Here is a 24537-nt window from a genome sequence, read left to right as displayed (position 1 = left end):
TACAAACTTGGCATCCGAAGAACAAGGGCAGCAAGTACAAAGGGGGCACCACCTCCAAGTTGAACAGTGTCTTGACTTGGAACTGTATTGCCGTTCCTTCACTATCACTGGGTCAGAATTTTGATACTCCCTCTTTGACAGTACTGTGGGTGTGCCTGCACCACATGGACTGCAGCAGTTCAAGAAGATGGCTCATCACCACCTTATAAAGGGCAAATTGGGATGGATAATAAACGCTAACATTAGCTGAATATTGTCACATTTCATGAACGAATAGAAAAACAAAAATTCCCCCTGGAGTTAAATAATTTTGTTTTATGCTCATTGGGCAAATTGAATTATCTTCAAGGACAGGTGAACACAAACATAATTTTCTTGCTAATGTAGTATTTCTTTGTGCTAACTTTTTTCCACCTTCAGATCCTTGACGACTCTTGGCCTGGTAATCTCTGCTTTGGCAGATCAGGCTGCTGGTAAATACAAGAACAAGTTTGTTCCCTACAGGGATTCTGTGCTAACCTGGCTACTCAAGGTAAACTGACAATTTGTACCTGGCTTACTGCTTTTCAAAATAGTGGTCCAATGCATGTTTGTTCTTGTAATTCTTGATGTATTAATAGTTTGAAAGGAGAGTGCTGATGAATCAGTTGTGTGAGGGATGGGGAAGATGGTGGGAGGAGAGGGAGCTTGGTGGTGGAAAGAAGAGAAAAAGAGCCATCCCACCAATTGACTTAAGAGCTGAGGGGTTTTATAGCAAGCTGAAATAAAAACAGAAAATGCTGGACAAACTACTCAGCAGATCTGGCAGCATCTGTGGTGAGAGAAACATAGTTAATGTTTCATGCACATACGACCCTTGTATTAAACTGTTTGTTTATTTGATTTTCTTTTTACTCCACCCTTAAAGTTACAAAGCCAGTGCTCAGAGTGGACCAGGCAAACCCAAATCCATTCCTTCATTGCTCCAAAAATCAGGTTCAACATCCAATTGAATCCAATTCAAGGCACCCACACGAGAGACAAACAAGCCGACAAGATAAGGCATCACATCCCATTCTGGGCTTGATCTGACCCTTGATCTTAGCCAAAAGATCAGGAAACGCTTGATAGTTCATGTTCTCATAATGAATGGGATATGGTATGACAAAAAGAGCATTTTTCTTTTAGCAAAGAGGCAATGTAGAAACTAAGTGCAGTTGCAAGAATTGAATGGAAGCTTATTTATAGCCAACTTTCCCTTGGGTTAAATGTGGGCTGTGGTCATGTGTACAGATCTGGTTTAGTAAATAATGTGGTAATCTAGGGCTCTTCGGTTTAATTGTACCACATCCAGTAATCTCTCTTTTTGATTCTTGGTCTGTGCTTAATCAGCTGGTTTCAGCAAATGAGCTTCCCATTCCTCAACACTATCCAATGGTGTCTGCTGAGAAGTAGACGTTTTTAGATCATAGGATCATGCTCAGACTTGCTATCCCCACATTAAATAGACTGTCCACGGTCACTTTCCAGAGTCCCATTTGGTCACTGGCAACTTGGATGTGGTGCTGGCTCTGTGGTCCGGTATCACAGCCACTGACCTTTGAAGAAAAGTGAAAAGAATGTGGCAATGAAGCTTAGACTTTTGATTTAATAAGAACTGTATATCTATTCAGCAATTTGAGTTTTTAATCATGTTACTGTACTGTGTCTCCTTCAAGCAAAGGGAATAGCTTGGCTCACCCTGATGTGACTCTGTTGGAATTTACACTGAAACATGGGTTGATCTGTTTCAGCTGTAGTTAGCTAATTCTTTCTGTTTTGGATTATGTGTGCTAGTTAAGTTGCTTGTTGGTTGGGGGGGGGGGAGCGGGGGGAGAGGATGATTGGGAGGGGAAGAGAGGAGCTACACTTTATTCTTCTGAGTAACTAATTGCATATTATCAAAGCAGATTGATTACTCTGTCTTAATAGAAGAGGACCGGCTGCACCACCACTCCCCACCCCCCTGCCCCCCACTGTGGCTCAATGGATTGTGTCCTGCCTCTGAGCTCAGAGTTCAAGGCCCACTTCAGATCCTGTCCGCAGAAGGAATGTTCATGATGTGGTTCAATCTCACACCATGTTAGCTATTAAGACATGATAGACATTATGTTTTCTAACCATTAAATGGAGAGATGCAACTTTGCAATGTTTTAAAATATCCAAATCATGTACATAAACAAAGGAAGTGTCAGTTTTTATCTTAGAATCTGCAGTGCAGAAGGAGGCTACTTGGCCCATCGAGCCCACACTGACAACAGCCCCGCCCAGTTCCATCCCTGCAACCCCATATATATTTGCCCTCTTAATCTCCAGATACTAAGGAGCAATTTGGCATGGCTAATCAACCTAACTGCACATCTTTGAACCGTGGGAGGTAACTGGAGCACCTGGAGGAAACCCACACAAACACGGGAAGAATGTGCAAACTCCACACAGATAGTGACCCAAGGCCAAAATTGAACCCAGATCCCTGGCACTGTGAGGGAGCATTATTAGGCGCTGTGAAGCAGCAGTGCTAATCACTGTACCACCGCGCATTACATAGATTTGGGGAGGTAATTCAAATATGTAGTCTAATTCCTTGCTTCTTTTTCCAAAAATCTAGGATAGTCTTGGTGGAAATAGCAAAACAGCGATGATCGCAACAGTCAGTCCTGCAGCAGACAATTACGATGAAACGTTGTCAACGCTGAGGTATGCAGACAGAGCCAAAAATATAATTAATCATGCTGTGGTGAATGAGGATCCCAACGCCCGAATCATCCGGGAACTCCGCGAGGAAGTAGATAAACTTCGGGAGCAGCTCTCCAGAGCAGAGGTATGATGTGGTGGAAGTATCTGACTTTAAACAGAGCAGTGATCCAGTCCATGAGGAATAGGTTGGTAGGATGTGCAACTAATCTGCGAAAGAGGGTCTGGAAATAATTAAGTAAATGTTAGGCACAATTTTAAATGCTTGCTATCCATTAACCAATGGATCAGATCTAAGTTCTGCAGTCCTGCCATGTCCAGTTGCTAATGGCAGTGGACACTTAGGCAGCTATTGGAGAAGGAGTTTTCGCAAATATTCCCATTCTCAGTGAAGGCGGACAGCCTGGTATTGCAGTGTAAAAGAAACAACTGAAGCTCCTCAGCCATCTTCGTTCAGAAGTGTTGAATGGATAATTCATCTTGGCATCCGCCTGTGGTTCCCAGTATCACAAGTGTCAGTCTTCAACAAATTGTAAATAAACTGAACTGGACCAGGAGAGCAATCCTGAGGCTGGGAATTCCCAGTGACTAGTATCCTGACTCCCGAGCCTATCCAACCCACCGATAGTGCACAACTCGAGGTATGATGGAATGCTCTTCACTCAATGACTGAGTACAACTCAAGTAGCTCAACACCACTCAGGACAAAGCAGTCTGCTTGCTCAACGTCCCATCCACCACTTCCAGCATTCACTCCCTCTGCCTCCGATGCACAGTGGCAACACTGTGCACCATCTCCAAAAATGCGCTGTAGTAACTCATCAAAGCTACTTTGACAGCACTTTCAAAACCCATGACCGCTACCATCTAGAAGGACTCCGAACTTTATTGCCATTCCTTCACTGTCTCCCAATTCCCTTCCCAGCAGCAATGCGTGTACCTACAACACATGGACTGCAGCAGTTCAAAAAGGCAGCTCACCACTATCTTCTCAAGAGCAATTAAGTTAGGCAGAAAATACTGGCCGAGCCAATGATGCCCTGTACAATGAATGAATACATAAAGGGGGAGGATGTTAAAATTCCAAATCTAGAGGTTGTTGTCTGATTATATCTGAATTACTAAATCTGAATTACTAAATCCACCGAGCGCTATTATACTCGGATGGGAAGGTCCTAGGTCCAAACACTGGTCAATATTGATTTTAAAAAACTGTTTTCAGCTGAGGTTGAGGGGGACACTGAAAATTAGAACAGGGAACAGAAAGTGCAGAGCCACACTGACCCCTGCTGGAGAATGTACCTTTGTTCATTTCTGATGGAATCATGGAAATTAGGAACACAGAAGGACGCCATCCAGTCTGTCATGCCCGTGGTGGCTCAGTCCCACATTTTGTCCATAACCCTGTAAATTCCTCACCAAGTACCTGTCCAACTATCCCTCCAATCAGAACCTCTCATTTTGTTAACCTCACATCGTGGAGCGACAGCCCTAAGTTTTCCAATCTTTCCTGAGCAAACCCTGGTTACAGCCTTGTAAGTTATGATGTGGAGATGCCGGCGTTGGACTGGGATAAACACAGTAAGAAGTCTCACAACACCGGTTTAAAGTCCAACAGATTTATTTGGTAGCAAACTCACCTGACGAAGGAGCAGCGCTCTGAAAGCTAGTGGCATTTGCTACCAAATAAACCTGTTGGACTTTAACCTGGTGTTGTGAGACTTCTTACTGTGTACAGCCTTGTAAACCATCCTTTTAGGGTCTTTACATATTTCTTGAAGTATGCTGCCCCAAATTGTCTTTGGTTTTCCAGTTGAGGCCTAACCAGTGAATTGTTGGTCTGGATTTTGCTGTATAATGAGGTTGAAAGTATCAGCATTCGCCATTATTACTCGTCTGGAGCTGACAACAATTTGTGGAAGTCCAGATATGCACGGAATAATATGCATTGCGGCCTGTGTTCTTCCTTAAGGTGAACTGTACTTGCCACAGACTACCATCTCCCTTTCTATCATGAATTGGCAAGAACCTTCACTCTAATGCTGCTGGTCTCACGGTAAAACTCTTGAGAAATTTACTTGTTGAATGAGGTGCAACAGGGTTTTTAATGACAACTTTGTAATTTTCTTAACATTTTAAAGTTTTATTTGTTAGTGTCATAAGTAGGCTTACGTTATCACTGCAATGAAGTTACTGTGAAAATCCCCTAGTCACCACACTCTGGCGCCTGTTCGGGTACATGGAAGGAAAATTTAGCATGGCCAATGCACCTAACCAGTACATCTTTTGGACTGCGGGAGGAAATCGTAGCACCAGGAGGAAACCCATGCAGACACTGGGAGAACATGCAAACTCTGCTCAGATGGTGACCCAAGCCAGGAATTGCACTTGAGTCCTTGGTGCAATGAGGCATCGTGCCACCCTTACTGCTTCTGATAAAATAATTTTAGATTTTTAATTTCACTGATTTAAAAATTCTTTGTTTAAAATTCTGTTCTTTAGGTCTATCTTGATACAGCCGTACATTTATTTTGTGATCAGAAAATTGCAATTGATAGTGACCAATTTTTAGTGGTTTCCCACTTTGAATGCTTCACTTTAGTTGCTGACTTGGTTCACGAATATCATAGCTGCTGCATGCCATGCCATCCTCCTGATTTGGAGCCCGATTTAAACTGCGATTGGGAAGGGAATTTCCCACCACATAGATTGCTAGTTCTTTGTGGGCCTCTTTCTTAGAGATCAACAGTGAGTGTCCTTGTTTTGCCATTGACCATAAAATCCAAGCTGTAAAGCTCCATCTAATACAGGATTTAGACTCTGCTGTGATCAAACATTTGCTGAGTGATAACTCGAACAATGCGAAGTTCCTTTTCTTTGTCAATGTGTACTAAAGACTGACTGTCCCATAAGATGTAAAGAATAGACTCCTGTAAGAGATTACAAAGCCATTAAACTAGTTGAAAGATTCCTTTGATGATTTGAAGACTTGCTAACATATCTTTCATGATTTGTGATACCATCTGAATTTTAAGATTATATTACGTAGTAGAGACCTGTACTTGTGATGTGTACTATTACTGCCACAGGGTTATTTTTAGTTTTATGAGCTGGTGGCAATGATTTGTGCACTGTTCTTGGGTGATGCTGGCACTGTATTAGATTAATGTGAGCATAAAAATTATCATTTTTCAATGAACTTCCAGTTAATCTGCTTAACTGGTGGGCAAGCATCTGTTGTCCATATTTTCAACCCTCTTTAGTCAACACCTATTTAAAAGTTTTGTTGTTCACCTTCATCCCCATTCTCTGTTCACTGTATCCCAAGTGTTTTCTGTCGGGGTTGGGGGGGGGGGAGGTGAAAATTGGAAGAGTAGTTTGAGGTTATGTGAAGGGGTGAAGTGTGCAGTGGAATTTGGGGGAGAAAGTATTTAAGTTGTAAAAAACTGAGCTTCTTCACAGAAACATAAAATGGTTACAGTACAGAAGGAGGTCACTCGGCCATTATGTTTGTGTCGGCTCTCTGCAAGAGCAATTTTGCTTTTTGCATTCCCCCCTTTCCCCATAGCCCTGCTCGATTTTGTTTTTTCTCTTGAGTAATTCCTTTTTGAAAGCCTTGACTGTATCTGCCTCCAGAGCACCCAGCCAGCATATTCCAGATCCTAACCACTCATTGTCTAAACTGGTTTTCCCTATGATTATGTACGTACTTCAATTAGTTTTATTTTTAAGTGTCCATATAGAATCGTTTCTTTGGACTTAATCAGATGTTTACTTACAAATATTTGATTGGATTTCCTGTATCAGGCAATGAAAGCCCCAGAGCTGAAGGATCGTTTGGAAGAGTCTGAAAAGTTAATCCAGGAAATGACTGTTACATGGGAAGACAAGCTTAGGAAAACAGAAGCCATCGCACAGGTATGTTGTGCAATATGATCTTTAGTGAACAATAGAAGTCAGAAGGTGAATCTTATGGGGGAACCATATTGAGTAACTGCAGTTGGCAGGGTTATGGAGTGGTAAATTCCCTCAGTTGATTAATTCCTGGACAAGAATTCTGATGAAAATCTGTAAAACTAGTTTTCTGAATGAGAATATAGCGGTTTGAAATATTTTTGTGTTGTTCATTGGGGAACACACTGGGTCAGTTAGTTGGCGTTCTAACACACTGTAAGCTGATACAAATTGGCTGCAATATATAGGGCAAGTTCTGCTACTTGGTCATTGAGATCAAATGGAAACTTCCCCCCAGGAAGTTAAGAAAAAATGTAAGGGGTAGCACTGTCACTGAACATCTTCCGATACCTCCAAGCATGGTTGCGTAGTAATATTAGCACAGGTTTCAGAACAGGCTGTCCACACTTTATGGTCATTATTACTGTGACAAGCTTTCAATTTCAGAATTGAAATTCTTAATTAATTGAATTTAAATCCCACTAGCTGCCATGATGGGATTGCCCCAGGATAGTAACCTGGATCATTTGATTACTGGTCCAATGTCATTGTTACCACCTCCCTTTTTTATGGGGAGTGGGGTAAAGGCTCTTAAATTTATATGCGGTCATTTGGAAATAAAGCAGACTATTGGTAATATAAAGCAGAGCAGTCATCTGAAACAATCATCGAACCCCTGCAGTGCAGAAAGAGGCCATTCGGCCCATCAGGTCTGCACCCACATAGGCCCAATCCCTATAACCCCAGCTATTTACCCTGCTAATCTCCCTGACATTAAGGGGCAATTTAGCATGGCTAATCAACCTAACCCGCACATTTTTGGACTGTGGGAGGAAACCCACGCGGACACGGGGAAACATGAAACTCTGCATGGTCACCCAAGCCTGGAATTGAACCGAGTCCCTGGAACTGTGAGGCAGCAGTGCTAACCACTGTGCTATGGGGGAGAAAGGAAGATGCTGACTTCAGGAACTACAGCATCAGAAATTTTAAAAATCTTAGCGATATAAAACCATTGTTTGCTAATGTTGCAAAATGGCTTGTGCCGTACAGTGGAAATGAAGATGTGTGATTTAATTGAGATGCATTTGCATTTAGATTTTTTGTTTCCCCAATCTTCCCCATTTCTCACCACCAACTCCACATCACCTCATGGCAAGATGCCAACTCAATGACTGAAATGGCAAGTGTCTTGAAATAGGGAAAAGGGCAACAGGTGTTGAAAAAGACTCGATAACAGCTCACCCCCAAAATGGAAACGTCTGGTCAATTGCTAGTTTTAGTCTGAGGGCTGTTTGGTGGATAGGAATAATGTAGAAGAATGGATGAGTGCTTCTTCTCCATTTCTCATGGTGGGCAGCCAGTAATTCTCATAAAATGCAGTGTGTTGCTCCAACGATCTTAACAACTTTCTTTATGATTTTCCTTACGGCTCCTTATAAACTTGAAGCAAGTGTAATTTTTTTTTTATCTTTCTCCCTTGTGCACATTGAGGGACCCTTTATTAGGCATTATTTTTGTCCATAGTGCAATAATAGAAGGTGTGTTTTTTACGTTTGTTTGAATACTTTGTATTCAATGCTCTGACCAATGAAACCAAGCATGCTGGATGCCTTCTTCATTGTTCTGTCCACCTGTGACTCCACTTTCAAGGAGCTATGAACTTGTACCCCTAGATCTCTTTGTTCTGTAACTCCCCCCAACGCTCTACCATTAGCTAAGTAGGTCCTGCCCTGGTTCAATCCACCAAAATGCATCACCTGCATTTATCTAAATTAAACTCCATCTGTCATTCGTCAGCCCACTGGCCCAATTGATCAAAATCCCGTTGCCATCCGAGATAACCTTCTTCACTGTCCACTCCTCCTCCAATCTTGGTGTCATCTGCAAGCTTACTAACATTGCCTCCTATATTCTCATCCAAATCATTAATATAAATGACAAATAACAGTGGACCCAGCACCAATCCCTGAGGCATATTGCTGGTCACAGTCTCCAGTTTGAAAAACAATCCTCTACAACCAGAAGCCAATTTTGTATCCATTTAGCTACCTCACCCTGGATCCCGTGAGATTTAATCTTATGCAACAACTTACCATGCAGTACCTTGTCAAAGTCCATACTAAAGTCCACGTAGACAACAACAACTGCGCTGCCCCCATGTACGTTCTTGGTTACCCCTCCAAAAAACTCAATCAACTTTGTGAGACATGATTTCCACCCCCAAAACCATGCTGATGGTCCCTAATCAGCCCTTGCATCTCTAAATATCTGTAGATCCTGTCTTCCGAAATATCTTCCAACAACTTACCACCACGGATGTGAGGCTCACTGGCCTGTAGTTCCCAGGCTTTTCCCTGTAGCCGTTTTTAAACAAAGGCATAACATTTGTCATCCTCCAATCTTCAGGCACCTCACTTTTGACCATCGATGATTCAAATATCTCTGCTAAGGGACCCGCAATTTCCTCCCTAGCCTCCCACAATGTCCTGGGATACACTTCATCAGGTCCTGGGATTTATCTATCTTGATGCGCTTTAAGACTTCTCTGTAATATGTACACTCCTCAAGGCAGCACTATTTATTTCCCAAGTACCCTAACTTCCATGCTTTTCTCAACAGTGAATACTGATGAGAAGTATTCATTTAGAATCTCACCCATCTGTTGTGGATCCGCACATAGATGACCTTGTTGATCCTTAAGAGGCCCTACTCTCTCTCTTGTTACTCTTTTGGCCTTCATGTATTTGTCGAAGCTCTTTGGATTATCCTTTGTTTTATCTGCCAAAACAATCTCCTGTCCCCTTTTTTGCCCTCCTGATTTCTCTCTTAACTTTACTCCTAAGCCTTCAAGGGATTAACTTGATCCCAGCTGCCTCTGCATGTCATGTGCCTCAATATCCCAAGTCATCAAGGGTTCCCTATTTCTCCCAGCCTTGCCCTTCGCTCTAAGAGGATGTGCTTATCTTGAATACTGGGTAACACACTTTTGAAAGCCTGCCATTTACCGGACATCCCATTGCCTTTCCACAGACTCCTCCATTAACTTTTGAAAGCTCCTGACACCATCAAAATTGGCCTTGCCCCAATTTAGAATTTTAACTTTTGGGCCAGACCTATCATTCTCCATAACTATCTTAAAACTAATAGGATTATGGTCACTGGTCCCAAAGTAATCCCTCACTAACACTTCTGTCACCTGCCCTTCCTTATTTCTCAAGAGGTCAAGTTTTGCCCCCTCTCTAGTTGGGCCATCCACAAATTGAATGAGAAATTCCTCCTGAATACAATCAACAAATTTCTCTCCACCCAACCCTCTAATACTATGGCTGTCCCAGTCAATGTTGGGAAAGTTAAGATCCCATACTATTACCACCCTATTTTTCTTGGTGCTGTCTGTAATCGCCTTACATATTTACTCCTCAATTTCCCACTGACTATTTGGGAGCCTATCGTATAACCCTATCAAAGTAATTTCCCCCTTCTTATTTCTCAGTTCTACTTGTATAGACTCGGTGGCCTAACCCTTGGATATGTCCCCTCTCAATACGACTATGATGTTTTCCCTAATCAAAAGTGCAACTTCCCCTCCTCTCTCACCTCCTGTTTTTCCTAAAGTATCTGTACTTTGGAACATTGAGCTGCTCGTCCTGTCCCTCCCTTAGCCATGTTTTAGTAATTACTATAATATCCCAGTCCCACATATCCATCCATGCCCTGAGTTCATCTGCCTTGCCCGCCAGGTCTCTTGCATTGACATAAATGCAGTTTAATCTGGACTTTCCTTGCTCTCCATTCTGCTTTTGCTTGATCTGTCTGGTACTCAGATTACTGACATTGCCTTTACTATTTAATGTGCTCTCTTTAACTCTGTGCTGTCCTCAATCTTCTCTTTTGTCTCCCTACTGCTTTGGGGTCCCCCCCCGCCAAACTAGTTTAAATCCTCGTTTAAACCCTAATTTGTAATAAGATGAAGCTGAATTGTTATGTTAAATATCACTTTTGCATTTTCTAATCTCTATTTAATTTGCTCTTGACTATCTGATGTTGTTTGATTGCCCAGATCAACAATTTTATCTGTGTGCTTATTTCCATGTTGTTTTAAGATCAGATGCTACAGAGCTCCTCCTTGTTTGTATTGGTATTGACTTTGTCACACTCAGTTTGTTTGACCATCCTTTGGATCTGTTTATCAGATTGATTGCAGAGACACAAAGCAATGTTGCCACTGATCTTGAACATAACTCCCAAGCTTGTGATTGCTTACAAAACAGTAAGTAATCTGACCAAGTAATCACTCTTCATGATGTCTGGATTGCTTGATTTAATTACTGATTTGAAATTGTGAACAATTAGCTGTTACTCTTTCTAGAAAAGAACCAGCAATGTTCTGAAAAACTAAAGCTCAAGTATGTGGATAATGGAAATGTAACTAAATTAGCTGACGTTTAAGCTGGGCCTTATGACTAAAGCAGATCAGGGGTGCATTTACTTCAGAATAATAATGAATTCAGTTTCCATAGTCAATTTCCCTCCTCTTCTTTATCAGCTGTTTATTACTAAAGCCATACTGGGGCAAATGTGGTGCTTTGGTATCCTCCACGGAATATTTTAAAATGGATTTATATCAATTGTGTTTACAGGAGCGTCAGAAGCAATTGGAAAGGCTTGGCATTTCTCTCCAGTCCTCTGGAATCAAAGTTGGAGATGACAAGTGTTTCTTGGTGAATTTGAATGCAGATCCAGCCTTAAATGAGCTGCTTGTTTACTATTTAAAGGTAATGTTGTTGCTTATGGGTAACAATGTAATTTCAATACAACATTGAGCAGTCTGCCTTGGACCCTATTTATACAGAGCTCTTACTGCTACTACATGCTGCCTTTGCACAACTGACAAAAAGCAACTGTGTTGCATTGTTTTTGTGGTTTTTCAACATTCCGTTTATTCCTTCTTATTAAAGATCATTGGCAGCTCTCAGCTAGACTTACATTGGATATGGACAGGTTATTTGACTTAGAGCTGAGCCTCTTCCTAATCTCTTCTGCCCATGCATACAACCAAATATTATGTGGAGTTAGGTCACTGATCAACCATAATCTCAGAAATAATGATGTATCGAACTGGAATGATCTGGCAAAATATCCCTGTGAATCATGTCTTTAAACTCCCTACACCTCTAGGAACAATTGTGCTGTCCTAATGCCAGACAAGTGGGTGAAACAGAGCAGGCACTATGAAATGTCAGCAGGAGACTGCAGGAACAGAAAACCTCACACATTCATTTTTTTTTGCCAGCTTCTTCCCTGTTGCCATCAGACTTTTGAATGATCCTATCACACGTTAAGCTGATCCTTCTCTTCACCTTATCATCTTCTCCCCTACGTACTCATAGATAGAGTCTTAGAGTCATTGAGGTTTACAGCATGGAAACAGGCCCTTCAGCCCAACTTGTCAATGTCGTCTTTTTTTAAACCCCTAAGCTAGTCTCAATTGCCCACATTTGGCACATATCCCTCTGTACCCATCTCACCCATGTAACTATCTAAATGCCTTTTAAAAGACAAAATTGTACCTGTCTCTACTACTACCTCTGACAGTTTGTCCCAGACAACTGTCACCCTTTGTGTGAAAAAATTGCCCCTCTGGACCCTTTTGTATCTCTCCCTACTCACCTTAAACCTTTAGTTTTAGACTCCCCTACCTCTGGGAAAAGATATTGACTATCTTGTTGATCTACGCCCCTCGTTATTTTGTTGATCTCTATAAGATCACCCCTCAGCCTTCTACGCTCCAAAGAAAAAAGTCTCAGTCTATCCAGCCTTTCTTCATAACTCAAACCATCAAGTCCCAGTAGCATCCTTGTAAATCCTTTCTGCACTCTTTCTAGTTTAAAAATATCCTTTCTATAATAGGGTGACCAAAACTCTATGGTATGTTTTGTCTGTAACGGCTCACAAAACAATATTTTCACTGCATCCCAATACATGTAACAATAATAAATCAAATCAGTTCCTTTTTTGTGCATTCCTCCTAATTTGTGTGTAGTGGTTTGTTTTTCTGAGGAATGCTGCACTGTTGTCTCAGTAGTATACCACTGGGTATATACGTGGTCACATAAAGCAAATTGAAAATAGATGCATTGGTGCTGGAACATCTTTATAGAATCTTACTACACAGGAAGCATTTCATCTCATCATCCCTGTATGGTCTGTTTGAAAGATATTCAATTAGTGCCACTCCCCTGCTCTTTCTGCATAGCTCTTGGGCAATATTCTTGTCATAGATATTTATTCAATAGAAAGTTATGACCAAGTCTGCTTTCATTACACTTTCAGGCAGTACATTCCATATTATCATAACTTAAAGATTGGCAATTCATAAGCTACTGCTCGGATCTAAGACAAGTATTTTGGTTGTTGAAGAACTGATTTGTAGTGTGGGAGAGGGGAAGGGGAATGTGATCTTTTATGTTTTTCCTCATCTGACAGAATCACACGCTAGTCGGTTCTGATGATTCCCAGGATATCCAACTGTGTGGCATGGGAATACTTCCAGAACACTGTATCATTGATATCTCTCCAGAGAGACGAGTAATTCTCACACCAAAGCAAAACTCCAGGTGAGATTCTTCCAGTCAAACTCACATGATTTATTAAAAATAAAATTGATCCATCATTGTTCCCAAGCTGAAAGGGTGGGCAGGACCTATGCACCCGGACTAAGGAAATTGTTGCTTTTAAGCCCAATGGTAAACAGTGAGTCATTACTGCAAACTGTGTAAGGCTTTACCATCCTGCTGAAGAATCATCAGATTCCTCCCAGATCACAGATCTTAACCCTGGCTTCTTGAGCATCCTTGACTTTAATAATTCTACCATTGGTGGCTGTGCCTTCAGTTGTTCAGATCTTAAGCTCTGGAATTCCCACCCTCAATCTCTCCATCTCCCTACCTTGCTTTTCTTCTTTAGGGTACTCCTTAAACTCTTGGACCTAGCTTTTGGTCTTCTGCCCTCATACTCATTATGTGGCTCAGTATGATAGTTTATATGGCCAGCACGTTGGTGAGCACTGGTGCCTCACAGCTCCTGGGACCTGAGTTTGACTCCCAGCTTGGGTCACAGTCTGTGTGGAGCCTGCAGGTTCTCCCCATGTCTGCTTGGGTTTCTTCTGGGTGTTCTCGTTTCCTCCCATGTCTGAAAGACGCGCTGGTGAGGTGCATTGGCCATGCTAAATTCTCCCTCAGTGTACCTGAACCGGTGCCAGAGTGTGCCAACTAGGGGATTTTCACAGTAACTTCATTGCTGTGTTAATATAAGCTACTTGCAACACTAATAAATAAACCTAAAAGTTTAAACTTTAAGTTTTAAAGTACCTTGTGACATTTGAGTACATGAAAGGCACCATATCAATGCAAGTTGTTGTAGTTCAAATGAATTCATTTTTGTCAGCTTAACCAATGTTTTCACTACCTTTGGTTGTAATCCCTCCCAGGACATTTGTGAATGGCTCCCTCTTGACTAGTCATGTGCAGCTTCACCACGGCGATCGAATCCTTTGGGGAAACAACCATTTCTTCAGGTAAGTTTGAGTGGTTAGAAAATTAAAACTCAAAGTTTTCTCTGCTCTATTATCATTTACATTTTTAAATGTGGGCACAGTAAGAAGTCTCACAACACCAGGTGATTCACCTGACGAAGGAGCAGTGCTCTGAAAGCTCATGCTACCAAATAAACCTGTTGGACTTTAACCTGGTGTTGTGAGACTTCTTACTGTGCCCACCCCAGTCCATCGTTGGCATCTCCACATCGTAGCTACAACTTTTAAATGTGAACTGGGTTACAATATTTGTGCTGTGCTGCAATCCAAGGAACTTCAATGAGTGAGTTAGAATTTATGAGTCCATTCTTATGGTAGAAATAATAAGATCAAATATATTTTTGGGGTCTGGGGATTGTCATATTAATGATTTCTATATCGATGCAAAAGATATGGCAAAGTAAGTAGACTCATAACACCAATGATACAGACAGTGTGAATGGAGAGAGGGTTGAGCACAGGTTAAAGAGGAGTGAATTCTCTTCAGCCAGGACAGTTATTTGATTTTGCAAGCCCAGGCAAGTTGTGGGAATTACAGATAGTGTGACATGAACCCAAGATCCTGATTGAGGCCATCCTCACGTGTGCAGAACTTGGCTATCAGTTTCTGCATTGTCGTGTGTCGTGAATGCTGCCTTGGAGAACGCTTACCCACAGATCAGAGGCTGAATGCCCTTGACCGCTGAAGTGTTCCCTGACAGGAAGGGAACATCCCTGCCTAGTGATTGTTGAGCAGTGTCCTTTCATTTGTTGTCGTAGCATCTGCAGGGTTTTGCCAATGTACCATGTCTCAGACATCCTTTCCTGCAGCGTATCAGGTAGACGATGTTGGCCGAGTCACAAGAACATGCACTGTGTACCTGGTGGATGGTGTTTTCACGTGAGATAATGGCATCCACGTCGATGATCCGGCACAGCTTGCTGTGACAGCGTTGTGTGGTGTTCTGGTCACTGTTCTCCCGAAGGCTAGGTAGTTTGCTGCATACAATGGTCTGTTTTGAGGTTGCGCGGTTGTTTGGAGGCAAGTATTGGATGTGTGGGAATGACCTCGGCAAAATGACATGTTGAAGGCTCCAGAGAGGATGTCATAGCTTCTCTGCTCTTGGATGACGGAGGTACTCTGTCCGGTGTGTTCCATGTTTGTCTTCTGAGGGGGCCTGTGTGGTTTTTCACAATGGTGCATCAATATTATTGATCAATGAGTTGAGTGCCATATCCTGCTCTTACGAGGGCGTCTTTCAGCATCTGTAAGTGTCTGTTGCAACCTCCTCATCTAAGCAGATCCTGTGTGTATACAAAAGGGTTTCTCTGAAGGGGACGGCTTCTTTAACATGTTTAGGATGGAAGCTGGAGAAGTGGAGCATCGTAAGGTTATCCATGGGCTTGTGGTACAGTGAAGTGCTGAGGTGATCATCCTTGTTGGAGATGCGTGTGCCCAAGAATGCAACCAATTCTAGAGAGTAGTCCATGGTGAATCTGATGGTGGGATGGAACTTGATGATGGCATCATGTAGTTGTTTCAGTGATTGTTCACCAAGAGTCCAAAGGAAGAAAATGTATCTAGTGTATAATGTCAGTTGAAGGTTCTGTGCGGTGAAGAAGTCTTGTTTGAACCTGTGCATGAAGATGTTGGCATATTGAGGTGTGAATTTGGTCCCCATGGCTGTTCCACGCATCTGGATGAAGAACTGGTTGTTGAAGATATTTACCATTTATATAGATGATCTGGAGGAGGGAACCGAGTGCAGGGTGTCGAAATTTGCTGATGACACCAAGATTGGGGGAAAGGCAAATTGTGCAGAGGGTGTGGAGAGTCTGCAGAAGGATCTAGATAGGCTGGGCGAATGGGCCAGGAAATGGCAAATGGAATTTAATGTTGGCAAGTGTCAGGTGGTCCACTTTGGTAGGAAGAATGGTAGGAAGGACTATTACTTACGTGGCGAAAAACTGCAGCAGGCGACGGTGCAGAGGGACCTCGGGGTCCTTGTGCATGAGTCGCAAAAACCCAGCTTGCAGGTGCAGCAGGTGGTCAGGAAGGCAAATGGGATGCTGGCCTTCATAGCGAGGGGGATTGAATATAAAAGTAGGGAGGTCTTGCTGCAGCTGTATAGGGCATTGGTGAGGCCGCAGCTGGAGTACTGTGTGCAGTTTTGGGCGCCGCACCTGCGCAAGGATATTTTGGCCCTGGAGGGAGTGCAGAGGAGGTTTACTAGGCTGATACCGGAGTTGAGGGGATTGAGCTATGAGGAGAGGCTGAATAAACTAGGCTTATACTCGTTAGAGTTTAGAAGAATGAGGGGAGATCTCATTGAGACGTATAAGATGATGAATGGGATGGATAGGATAGAGGTGGAGAGACTCTTCCCGCTCAAAAAAGACAGTAGGACTAGGGGGCACAGCCTCAAGATAAAGGGGAGGCGGTTTAGAACGGAGTTGAGGAGGAACTTCTTCACTCAAAGGGTGGTGAATCTCTGGAATTCTCTGCCCGTTGAAGTGGTGGAGGCTGCCTCGCTAAATATTTTTAAGAAGCGGGTTGATGGGTTCTTGCTAAGAGAGGGGATTAAGGGTTATGGGGAGAGGGCGGGAAAGTGGAACTGAGCCACAACAGATCAGCCATGATCTTATTGAATGGCGGGGCAGGCTCGAAGGGCTAGATGGCCTACTCCTGCTCCTATTTCTTATGTTCTTATGTTCTTAAGATGAAGACATTGTGGTCCAGGATGAAGCAAATGAGTTGTAGAATTGCATCCGGAGATTGGCTGTTGTCAAGTACTGAGGCAGTTGCAGTAATGCCGTCGTTGTAGTAGGTGCTGGTGTAGAGTTCCGAGACATTCATGATGACAAGGAGTGTTCCTGGTTCAATTGCTCCAAGGCAGCCTTCATGACACAGATCCAGACAATGCAGAATCACTGAGCAGAGACTGATAGCCAAGTTCCGCACTCGAAGACGGCCTCAACAGGGATTTTGAGTTCATTGTCACACTATCTGTAACCCCCACAACTTGCCTGGACTTGCAAAATCTCATTAACTGTCCTGGCTGGAGACACTTCACACCTCTTTAACCTGTGCTTAACCCTCTCCTCACTCACATTGTCTGCACTGTAAAGACTTGATTACCTGTTAAGGCTTGCATTCCAACCATTATCTTGTAATTCAGTTTGTCTATATATGCCCTGTTTGTGAATCCAACTCTTCACATACCTGATGAAGGGGCAATGTTCTGAAAGTTCATCCTACCAAATAAACCTGCTGGACTTTAACCTGGTGTTGTGAGACTACTTACTGTGCCTACCCCAGTCCAACAGTGGCAACTCCACATCAAAGATAATGGGTAAGGGTGTTCATTGCTTATTCCAAATCCTGTGAAACCTGTTTGACTGCGTTCTCCAGGATTCAGACTTGGGAGGGGCTGAGGTTTACCCAGAGATAGCATGTCCTGAATTACAAATGAGGAGGAGGAGTTTCGACTGTAGTTTCTGGATTTATTTGTGACAGGAGAATAGGCAACAGCTGCCAGTCCAACATATTTGGAGTACAAATTTCTGAACTCTCTTCTAATTCCACTCCACATGAAGCAACTTTGAAATTTTTATTTTCCTTAACAGAATTAATTTGCCAAAAACCAAACAGAAAACCGTGCAGGAGGAGGACAGACAGGAGAGTCCCATGAAGCAAAGTTCTAGCAGTGAGCAACTGGATGGAGATGGAGATAGTGCCAGTGAGGGTTCCAGTGAAAGCAATTACAGCTATGAGTTTGCACAGATGGAGGTCACTATGAAGGCTCTTGGAAACAATGGTAAGAAGGAGCAGCTATTTGATGATTTGATTGTACCTTTTGCCCTGAAGTATCAATTTAGCTCTGATAACATTACTTTAAGAATGAAAGATTTGCATTTTCTAGCATCTTTCACAACCTCAGAACGTTTTTTTGTCCCGTCGGATCACGTTTCTAACTTGTGGGTTGCAATAACCACTTATCCAATGCACTCAAATTTGGGAGGATCCTGAAGGTTCATGTCGAATAGATTGCAGCAGTGGGTGGCACAGGGGTTAGCACTGCTGCCTCACAGCACCAGGGCCTGGATTTGATTCCTGGCTTGGGTCACTGTTTGTGTAGAGTTTACACATTCTCCCCCTGTCTGTGTGGGGTTTCCTCCCACAGTCCAAAGATGTGCGGGCTAGGTGGATTGGCCATGTTAAATTGCCCCTTAGTGACAGAAGGACTAACTAGGGTAAATGCATGGGGCTATGGGGAAAGGCCTGGGTAGAATTGTGGTCAGTGCCAACTTGGGCCAAAGGGCCGCTTCCTGCATTGTAGGATTGTGTTAAGATGCAGCTGTTAAATGCAGCTTGGACTGAGGAAATGTTAGTGATGTTTTGGAAAATCTGAATTTGGAGAGAGTGTTCAATTTCTTGATTTACTTAGGTTTTATGGGAAGGAAGATGAGTTTTTAACATTGAAGAAACTGAGTTTCGTGAGGAATTTCTTCAGTCAGAGAATGGTGAATCTGGAACTCCTTGCCGCAGAAGGCTGTGGAGGCGAGGTCATTGACTGGCTTTAAGACAGGGATAGGTAGGTTCTTGATTAATAAGGAGGTCAGGGGTTGTGGGAAAAAGGCAAGAGAATGGGGATGAGAAAAGTATCAGCCATGATTGAATGGTGGAGCAGACTTGATGGGCCAAGTAGCCTAATTCTGCTCCTGTGTCTTATGAATGAAAAGATGTGGAAATAGGGCCATAAATGTTGAAATGTAGGAACTTTGACTGTGTACCTGGAATGAATTGGGATTGAAATTTTTGATAATCTGCAAATATACGATCCAGTAATATCATAGGCACAGAAGTAAAAGCAAGTATAATCCAACTAACATGATAAGCTGTTAGTTGGCCACAGTTGAGTTATCTCTTGAGGGAAGAATATTGGTGTTAACAGACAATTCAGAGCTATTTCCCAGAAAACATTCTGGTAGACAATATGCAAGGCAGGTGATTGAAGTACTGGGATTAGAAGATGTACAAAGGCCTGAGGGTAAAGCATCAGTGTCAAGAATGCTCAGCAGATCTAGCAGTATTTGAGAGAGAGAGAAACAGAGTTGACGTTTCAATTAGGTGGTCAAGTTCTAATGCAAGGTAGTTGATTTGAAACTTTAACACTCGGATATTGTCAGACCTGCGGAGTATTTCCAGCACCTAGAATATTTTGCTTTTGGGAGGACGAGGTGATTGCTTGGTTAGATTCGGAAAGAAATTATCTTTGAAGAATTAAAGGAAATGAGTTTCATATCCAACACTTCTGCCGCACACCTTGTGTGAAATGTACTCCTTACCTACTCCTAAAAGGAATTGGAGCAATGCAAACCAGAGACAGCAGGATTTTGTGCATTGAAATGATAGTATGACTTATTGTATTGTTAGATGCAATGCAGTCAGTGCTGCAGAGGTTGGAACGCCAACATGAGGAGGAGAAGCGCTCTGCGCTTGAACAGCAGCGCCTGATGTACGAACGAGAACTGGAGCAGCTACGTAGACGTTTGTCCCCAGAGAAACATTACCGCAGTATGGAGCGCCTCTCATTTGGCTCCCCCAGTACTCAACAGCGACTTCGTCAGTGGACAGAGGAGAGGTAAGTCATTGACATGTTCTGCATGTTTCATTATAGAAGAATTCTGGGGGTGGTGGAGGTTCAGGAAATGGTTTCTCCCTTGTCTCATGAAGCTGCTGATTTGCAACTCTTAGATAAATTTGTAGCTCCTGTCATCCTTCCTGAGTTCAGACCCATTTGTGGTTATGCAAAGATAGAGCAAAGCATCAAAATCAATTGCCTGGCTATTGGCAGTTTTGCAGAACTTTGCATTCTGCATCTTGTGATGATAACAGTGGTGTTCTAGATTTGTTTGGGGTTGGTGTTATGCTTTTTACAATGGTTCTGTGATCATTGCAGAGAGGCAATGCTAAACCACAGTCTCATGAAGTTGCAAGAGCAGATTGCCAAGGCAAATCATTATGTTCATGAAGCAAATTATATTGCTGAAGAGATGGAGAAAAAGACTGAGTATCAGGTGACTCTGCAGATTCCAGCCTCCAGCCTTGATGCTAATCGAAAGGTAAAATTTGATATATTTCAATTTCTTTGGTCGAAATTTGGTAGTTATTTGGAATTTTTAAAAATTTTCTTGCCATCCAAGTACTGGTGAGCTTGAATGTACCCTGCGGTTCAATGCAGCACCTCATGTTATAGAATCCCTACAGTGCAGAAGAAGGCCATTCAGCCCATCAAGTGCACTGACCACAATCCTACCCAGATCCTATTCCCATAACCCCACACCCTTACTCTGCTAATCCCCCTAACACTAAGCGGCAATTTATCATGGCCAGTGAACCTAACCTGCACATCTGTGGGCGGAAACTGAAGCACCAGGAGGAAACCCATGCAGAAAGAAGGAGAATATGCAAACTCCACATTGACAGTGACCCAAATCAGGAATTGAACCTGGATTCCTGGTGCTGTGAGGCAGGAGTGCCACTGTGCTGTCCCATGTTCTGCTTTGTTTTGCAATAGTTTTATGTACTACGTCCCAGGAGCTCGTATAAAAGGAAAAGTTGCATGGATGGTCTTCATGCTCTGCGGTTGGTTTTGTTAAAGAGAATGGGAAAGGGGACTTGTGGAGGCAGTTTGTTCTGGAGAAAAGGAGCCTTGAATTATCTTAATCCTGCAAAGTGCTCCTAGAATGCTGGAGCAGTTTGAGTCAGTAGAGGCACTGCAGTGCTTAGTGCTTTTCAACCGTGGTCTGGCACTGAAAAAATAATAATTTGTTTATGTGTCCTCTGGCACAAGGGAGCACAGTTGACAACTCCTATGGGGAAAAGCTAATTAGCAGATGGCAAGTGATGTGATGAAAATAAAGTCCTTGATGACTGATGAGCAACCACTGAGCATCAGCAATGGAGATGTCAGGACAGAAGAAAAGCCAGGAGTTGGAAGTTTAGGTGGTAGATAAGGCAGAGTTTTTGGATTGAGTGCCAAGTGTGTTGGCTTGGGAAAGTTAGGAGGACGTGGTTAGAAAGTCTCCCCAAGTTAGCTTATTAACCTTCTTTAACTGCAGCCTTGAGGGGAGTCTTCTCTTAGTGATGTCATTTCCATTTCCTGCATCACACCTTTTTATTCTCATTTGTTAGGAAGTTGCCTATTTAGTACTGAACTATCAAATTTAAAAGTTCTCAAAGATCTTGCAACTAGCCTCACAGCTTGAAATCCACCTTTACAATGTGAATCAAATCATTTTCAGGAAATTGGGGCCAAGATAGACATAACAGCAGTGTTTTACATCTGAAATGAGCTATCAGAATCATAGAAACCCTGTAGTGCAGAAAGAGACCATTCGGCCCATTGAGTCTGCATCGACCACAATCCCACCCAGGCCCTACCACCATTTCTTTACATATTCACCTGCTAATCCCTCTAACCGACACATCTCAGGACACTAAGGGGCAATTTTAGCATGGCCAGTCAACCTACCCCACACATCTTTGGACTGTGAGAGAAAACTGGAGCACCCAGAGGAAACCCATGCAAACACAAGGAGAATGTGCAAACTCTACACGGACAGTGACCATGCCGGGAATTGAACCCAGGTCCCTGGAGCTTGAAGCAGCAGTGCTAACCACTGTGCTACTGTGTAACTATTTATACACTGTGTAAACGTTCTTTAGTATTGATTCTTACTGCACACACCTGTTGCGCCCATGAATGACTGCAGAACATTGGAATTAATCTCTGCTTTGGTAACTTGTTTGTGAATGGTGTCATCATTGACTGAAGGTGGAGCAATCTTTTAATTAGTTTTGGTTGTTCCTGTAAGGTATCTGCTATTAAATGTATGCTCAGTAGAAGAATAGATTGAGCAATTTCCTAAGCACTTAAGAGATTTGGGAAAAGACAACTAAATGTTTTACATCTATTAGAACAAACACAGTGAGGAAAAGTATCAGATTTCAGATCTCCCAGCAATAACCATTGACTTGTTTCCAATATGTATCATTTGAAGCTGTGTATTTATGTCCTTTATCTTATGAAATAAAAGCTGAAGATGCTGGAACTGCTAAACAGACCAGGTAGCATCCCTGGAGAGAGAAACCGTGTTAATGTTTCATATCTTTGACCTTACGTCAGAATTTTAGAGCCATCTTGCCCACAAAAGAAATATTCCATCCCTATTACCGCTTACATATAAAACACAAGATTTCAGTCTTGGCATCTTTCTAGATTTGAAGTTGAATTGACTCTTCTGGCACCTGAATTCACTGACTTTGGCAAGCCCTCCTCATAAGGACTTGGTGCCCCATATAGCACTTCCAGTATTTGAGTCACTCTTCTGGACAGATGTTTACCCTGGTAAATAAGAACAGAATTCCTAGTTGTTATTCCTGAAGCTAAGCTTACATATGTGAAAGGGAGGAAGATTGCCTGTTTTATTTCCGTATGCCTGGGATATTTTGGATAATTTTTGGGTCGGCAGCCACTTCATTCACTTGCTTTCATTCCAACAGCGTGACTCTGTTCTCAGTGAACCAGCTGTCCAGGTACGAAGGAAAAGTAAAGGCAAGCAGATCTGGTCACTAGAGAAACTGGAAAACCGATTAATTGACATGCGTGAACTTTACCAGGAATGGAAAGACTGTGATGAGGACAATCCTGTAAGTAGAAGATTTGTGCATTTTTTAAAAAATACATTGTTAGATTTGGGAACATGGGAATCCACCTTATCAGCCAAATCCAAAGTTTAAAGGTGCTGCAGATGAATTATACTGTCCATTATCCCTCAATCTCCCATATCCCTCAAACTTTGACATATATCAGTATTATATACCCTCTTGAATTAACAGGCACTGTTTGCCTCTCTAATGTTATGCTGGCCAGCCATTGAGAAGCACCTACTCCTTTATGTGCTTGATTGAGTACATCTGATTTCTCAATCACTGAAGCATTGACATTGTGTAAAAGGAATCTCTTTTACACAATGTGATGATGTCACATTTAGAAAACTAACAGAATTAGACGAGGGAGATTCAGAAAGAATGTTCCCAGTGGTGGGGTCATTGTTTGAGGATAAGGGGAAAACATTTTAGGACTGAGATAAGGAGAAATTTCTTCACTCAGAGGGTGGTGAATGTGTGGAAAGTAGTTAACATCAAAACATTGTGTGATTTCAAGAAGAACTGAGATATTGCTCTTGGGGATAAAGGGATCAAGGGATAAGGGGAGGGGGGGGGAAATCGGGATAGTGAATTTGATGATCAGCCATGATCAAAATGAATAGTGGAGCAAGTCTGATAGACCAAATGATCAACTACTTCTGTTTACTATGTTTCAATGCCCTTGCACACATTCAGGTATAACCTGAGTGGTCGATTCAGGCCCCTACTGTTCTCTTCTTCACACCCATGCTACAAATGAGGAGATGCTGAGTCCACGGGGTGGAACCTGGAAGAAGAGATTACTCACTCCCAGGCTGTCCTGGAGGAATCTAATTTGGATTGTCTTGAAAGTCAGTGATCTGGTGTGTGGTACTAAAAGATCAAACAATGCAATAGGAAGAGTAAAAGTTTCATTTAAAAAAAAACTTTGTTTAAAACTGGCAAGGCATTATTAACAGCCCTGAGGACATGAAAATCTAATGCCTAATATGAAACTGGAATCACATACACCAGACCAAGCAAGGATGACAGGTTGTCTTCCAGGCAGACAAATAGTGAACCAGTTGTTACGAAAAACAATCCAGCACCTTTTCCCTGAAGCTAGCTCACAAAGTACTTAAATGTGTTGAATTCAGTTTCACTGTTTTCCATTATGGGATTTTAACTGCTCACCTCTGGATTACTCATCCAGTACTATCATCACTAAATTACTTCACTGGCACTTCCTCCACATTGGAAAAGTTCTAAGAGTGACAACTTTTTAAATGAATTCTTGTAATACTCATAAACCCAATTTAATAACTGTTTGGTTGCTTAGAAATGTCCATAAGTAATAAAGCCATGTTAATAGGAAGATATTAATACCTGGTGGTCTTTTTTTCTCTCTTCATTTGTGGGACATGGGCGTTGCTGATTGGCCAGCATTTATTGCCCATCCCTAGTGGCCTGAGAGCAGTTGAGAGTCAACCACATTGCTGTGGGCCTGGAGTCACATGTAGGCCAGACCAAATAAGGATGGCAGATTTCCTTTCCTCAAGGACATTAGTGAACCAGAAAGGTTTTTCCAAAATCAACAATG

General features: G+C 42.4%; 1 protein-coding gene across 4 annotated transcripts in view; it reads left to right on the top strand.

Annotated features, from left to right (window-relative positions):
• Positions 1-24537, top strand: part of LOC145351150 (kinesin-like protein KIF13B) — a 166743-nt gene that overhangs the window by 94988 nt on the left and 47218 nt on the right. For all 4 annotated transcript variants that reach the window (XM_080200824.1, XM_080200823.1, XM_080200822.1 and 1 more), the window contains 10 exons: positions 421-532; positions 2627-2839; positions 6520-6630; positions 11310-11444; positions 13156-13286; positions 14159-14245; positions 17870-18060; positions 19680-19887; positions 20206-20368; positions 22812-22958. In XM_080200824.1, the coding sequence (XP_080056950.1) occupies positions 421-532; positions 2627-2839; positions 6520-6630; positions 11310-11444; positions 13156-13286; positions 14159-14245; positions 17870-18060; positions 19680-19887; positions 20206-20368; positions 22812-22958 (1498 nt within the window). The remainder of the gene's footprint in view (positions 1-420; positions 533-2626; positions 2840-6519; positions 6631-11309; positions 11445-13155; positions 13287-14158; positions 14246-17869; positions 18061-19679; positions 19888-20205; positions 20369-22811; positions 22959-24537) is intronic.

Source organism: Carcharhinus amblyrhynchos, chromosome 12 (assembly GCF_965287045.1).
Source record: "Carcharhinus amblyrhynchos chromosome 12, sCarAmb.v2.hapA, whole genome shotgun sequence".
NCBI classification, from domain to species: domain Eukaryota; kingdom Metazoa; phylum Chordata; class Chondrichthyes; order Carcharhiniformes; family Carcharhinidae; genus Carcharhinus; species Carcharhinus amblyrhynchos.
Note: the sequence above shows the minus strand (reverse complement) of the source record. Positions and strands in the feature narration are given on the sequence as shown.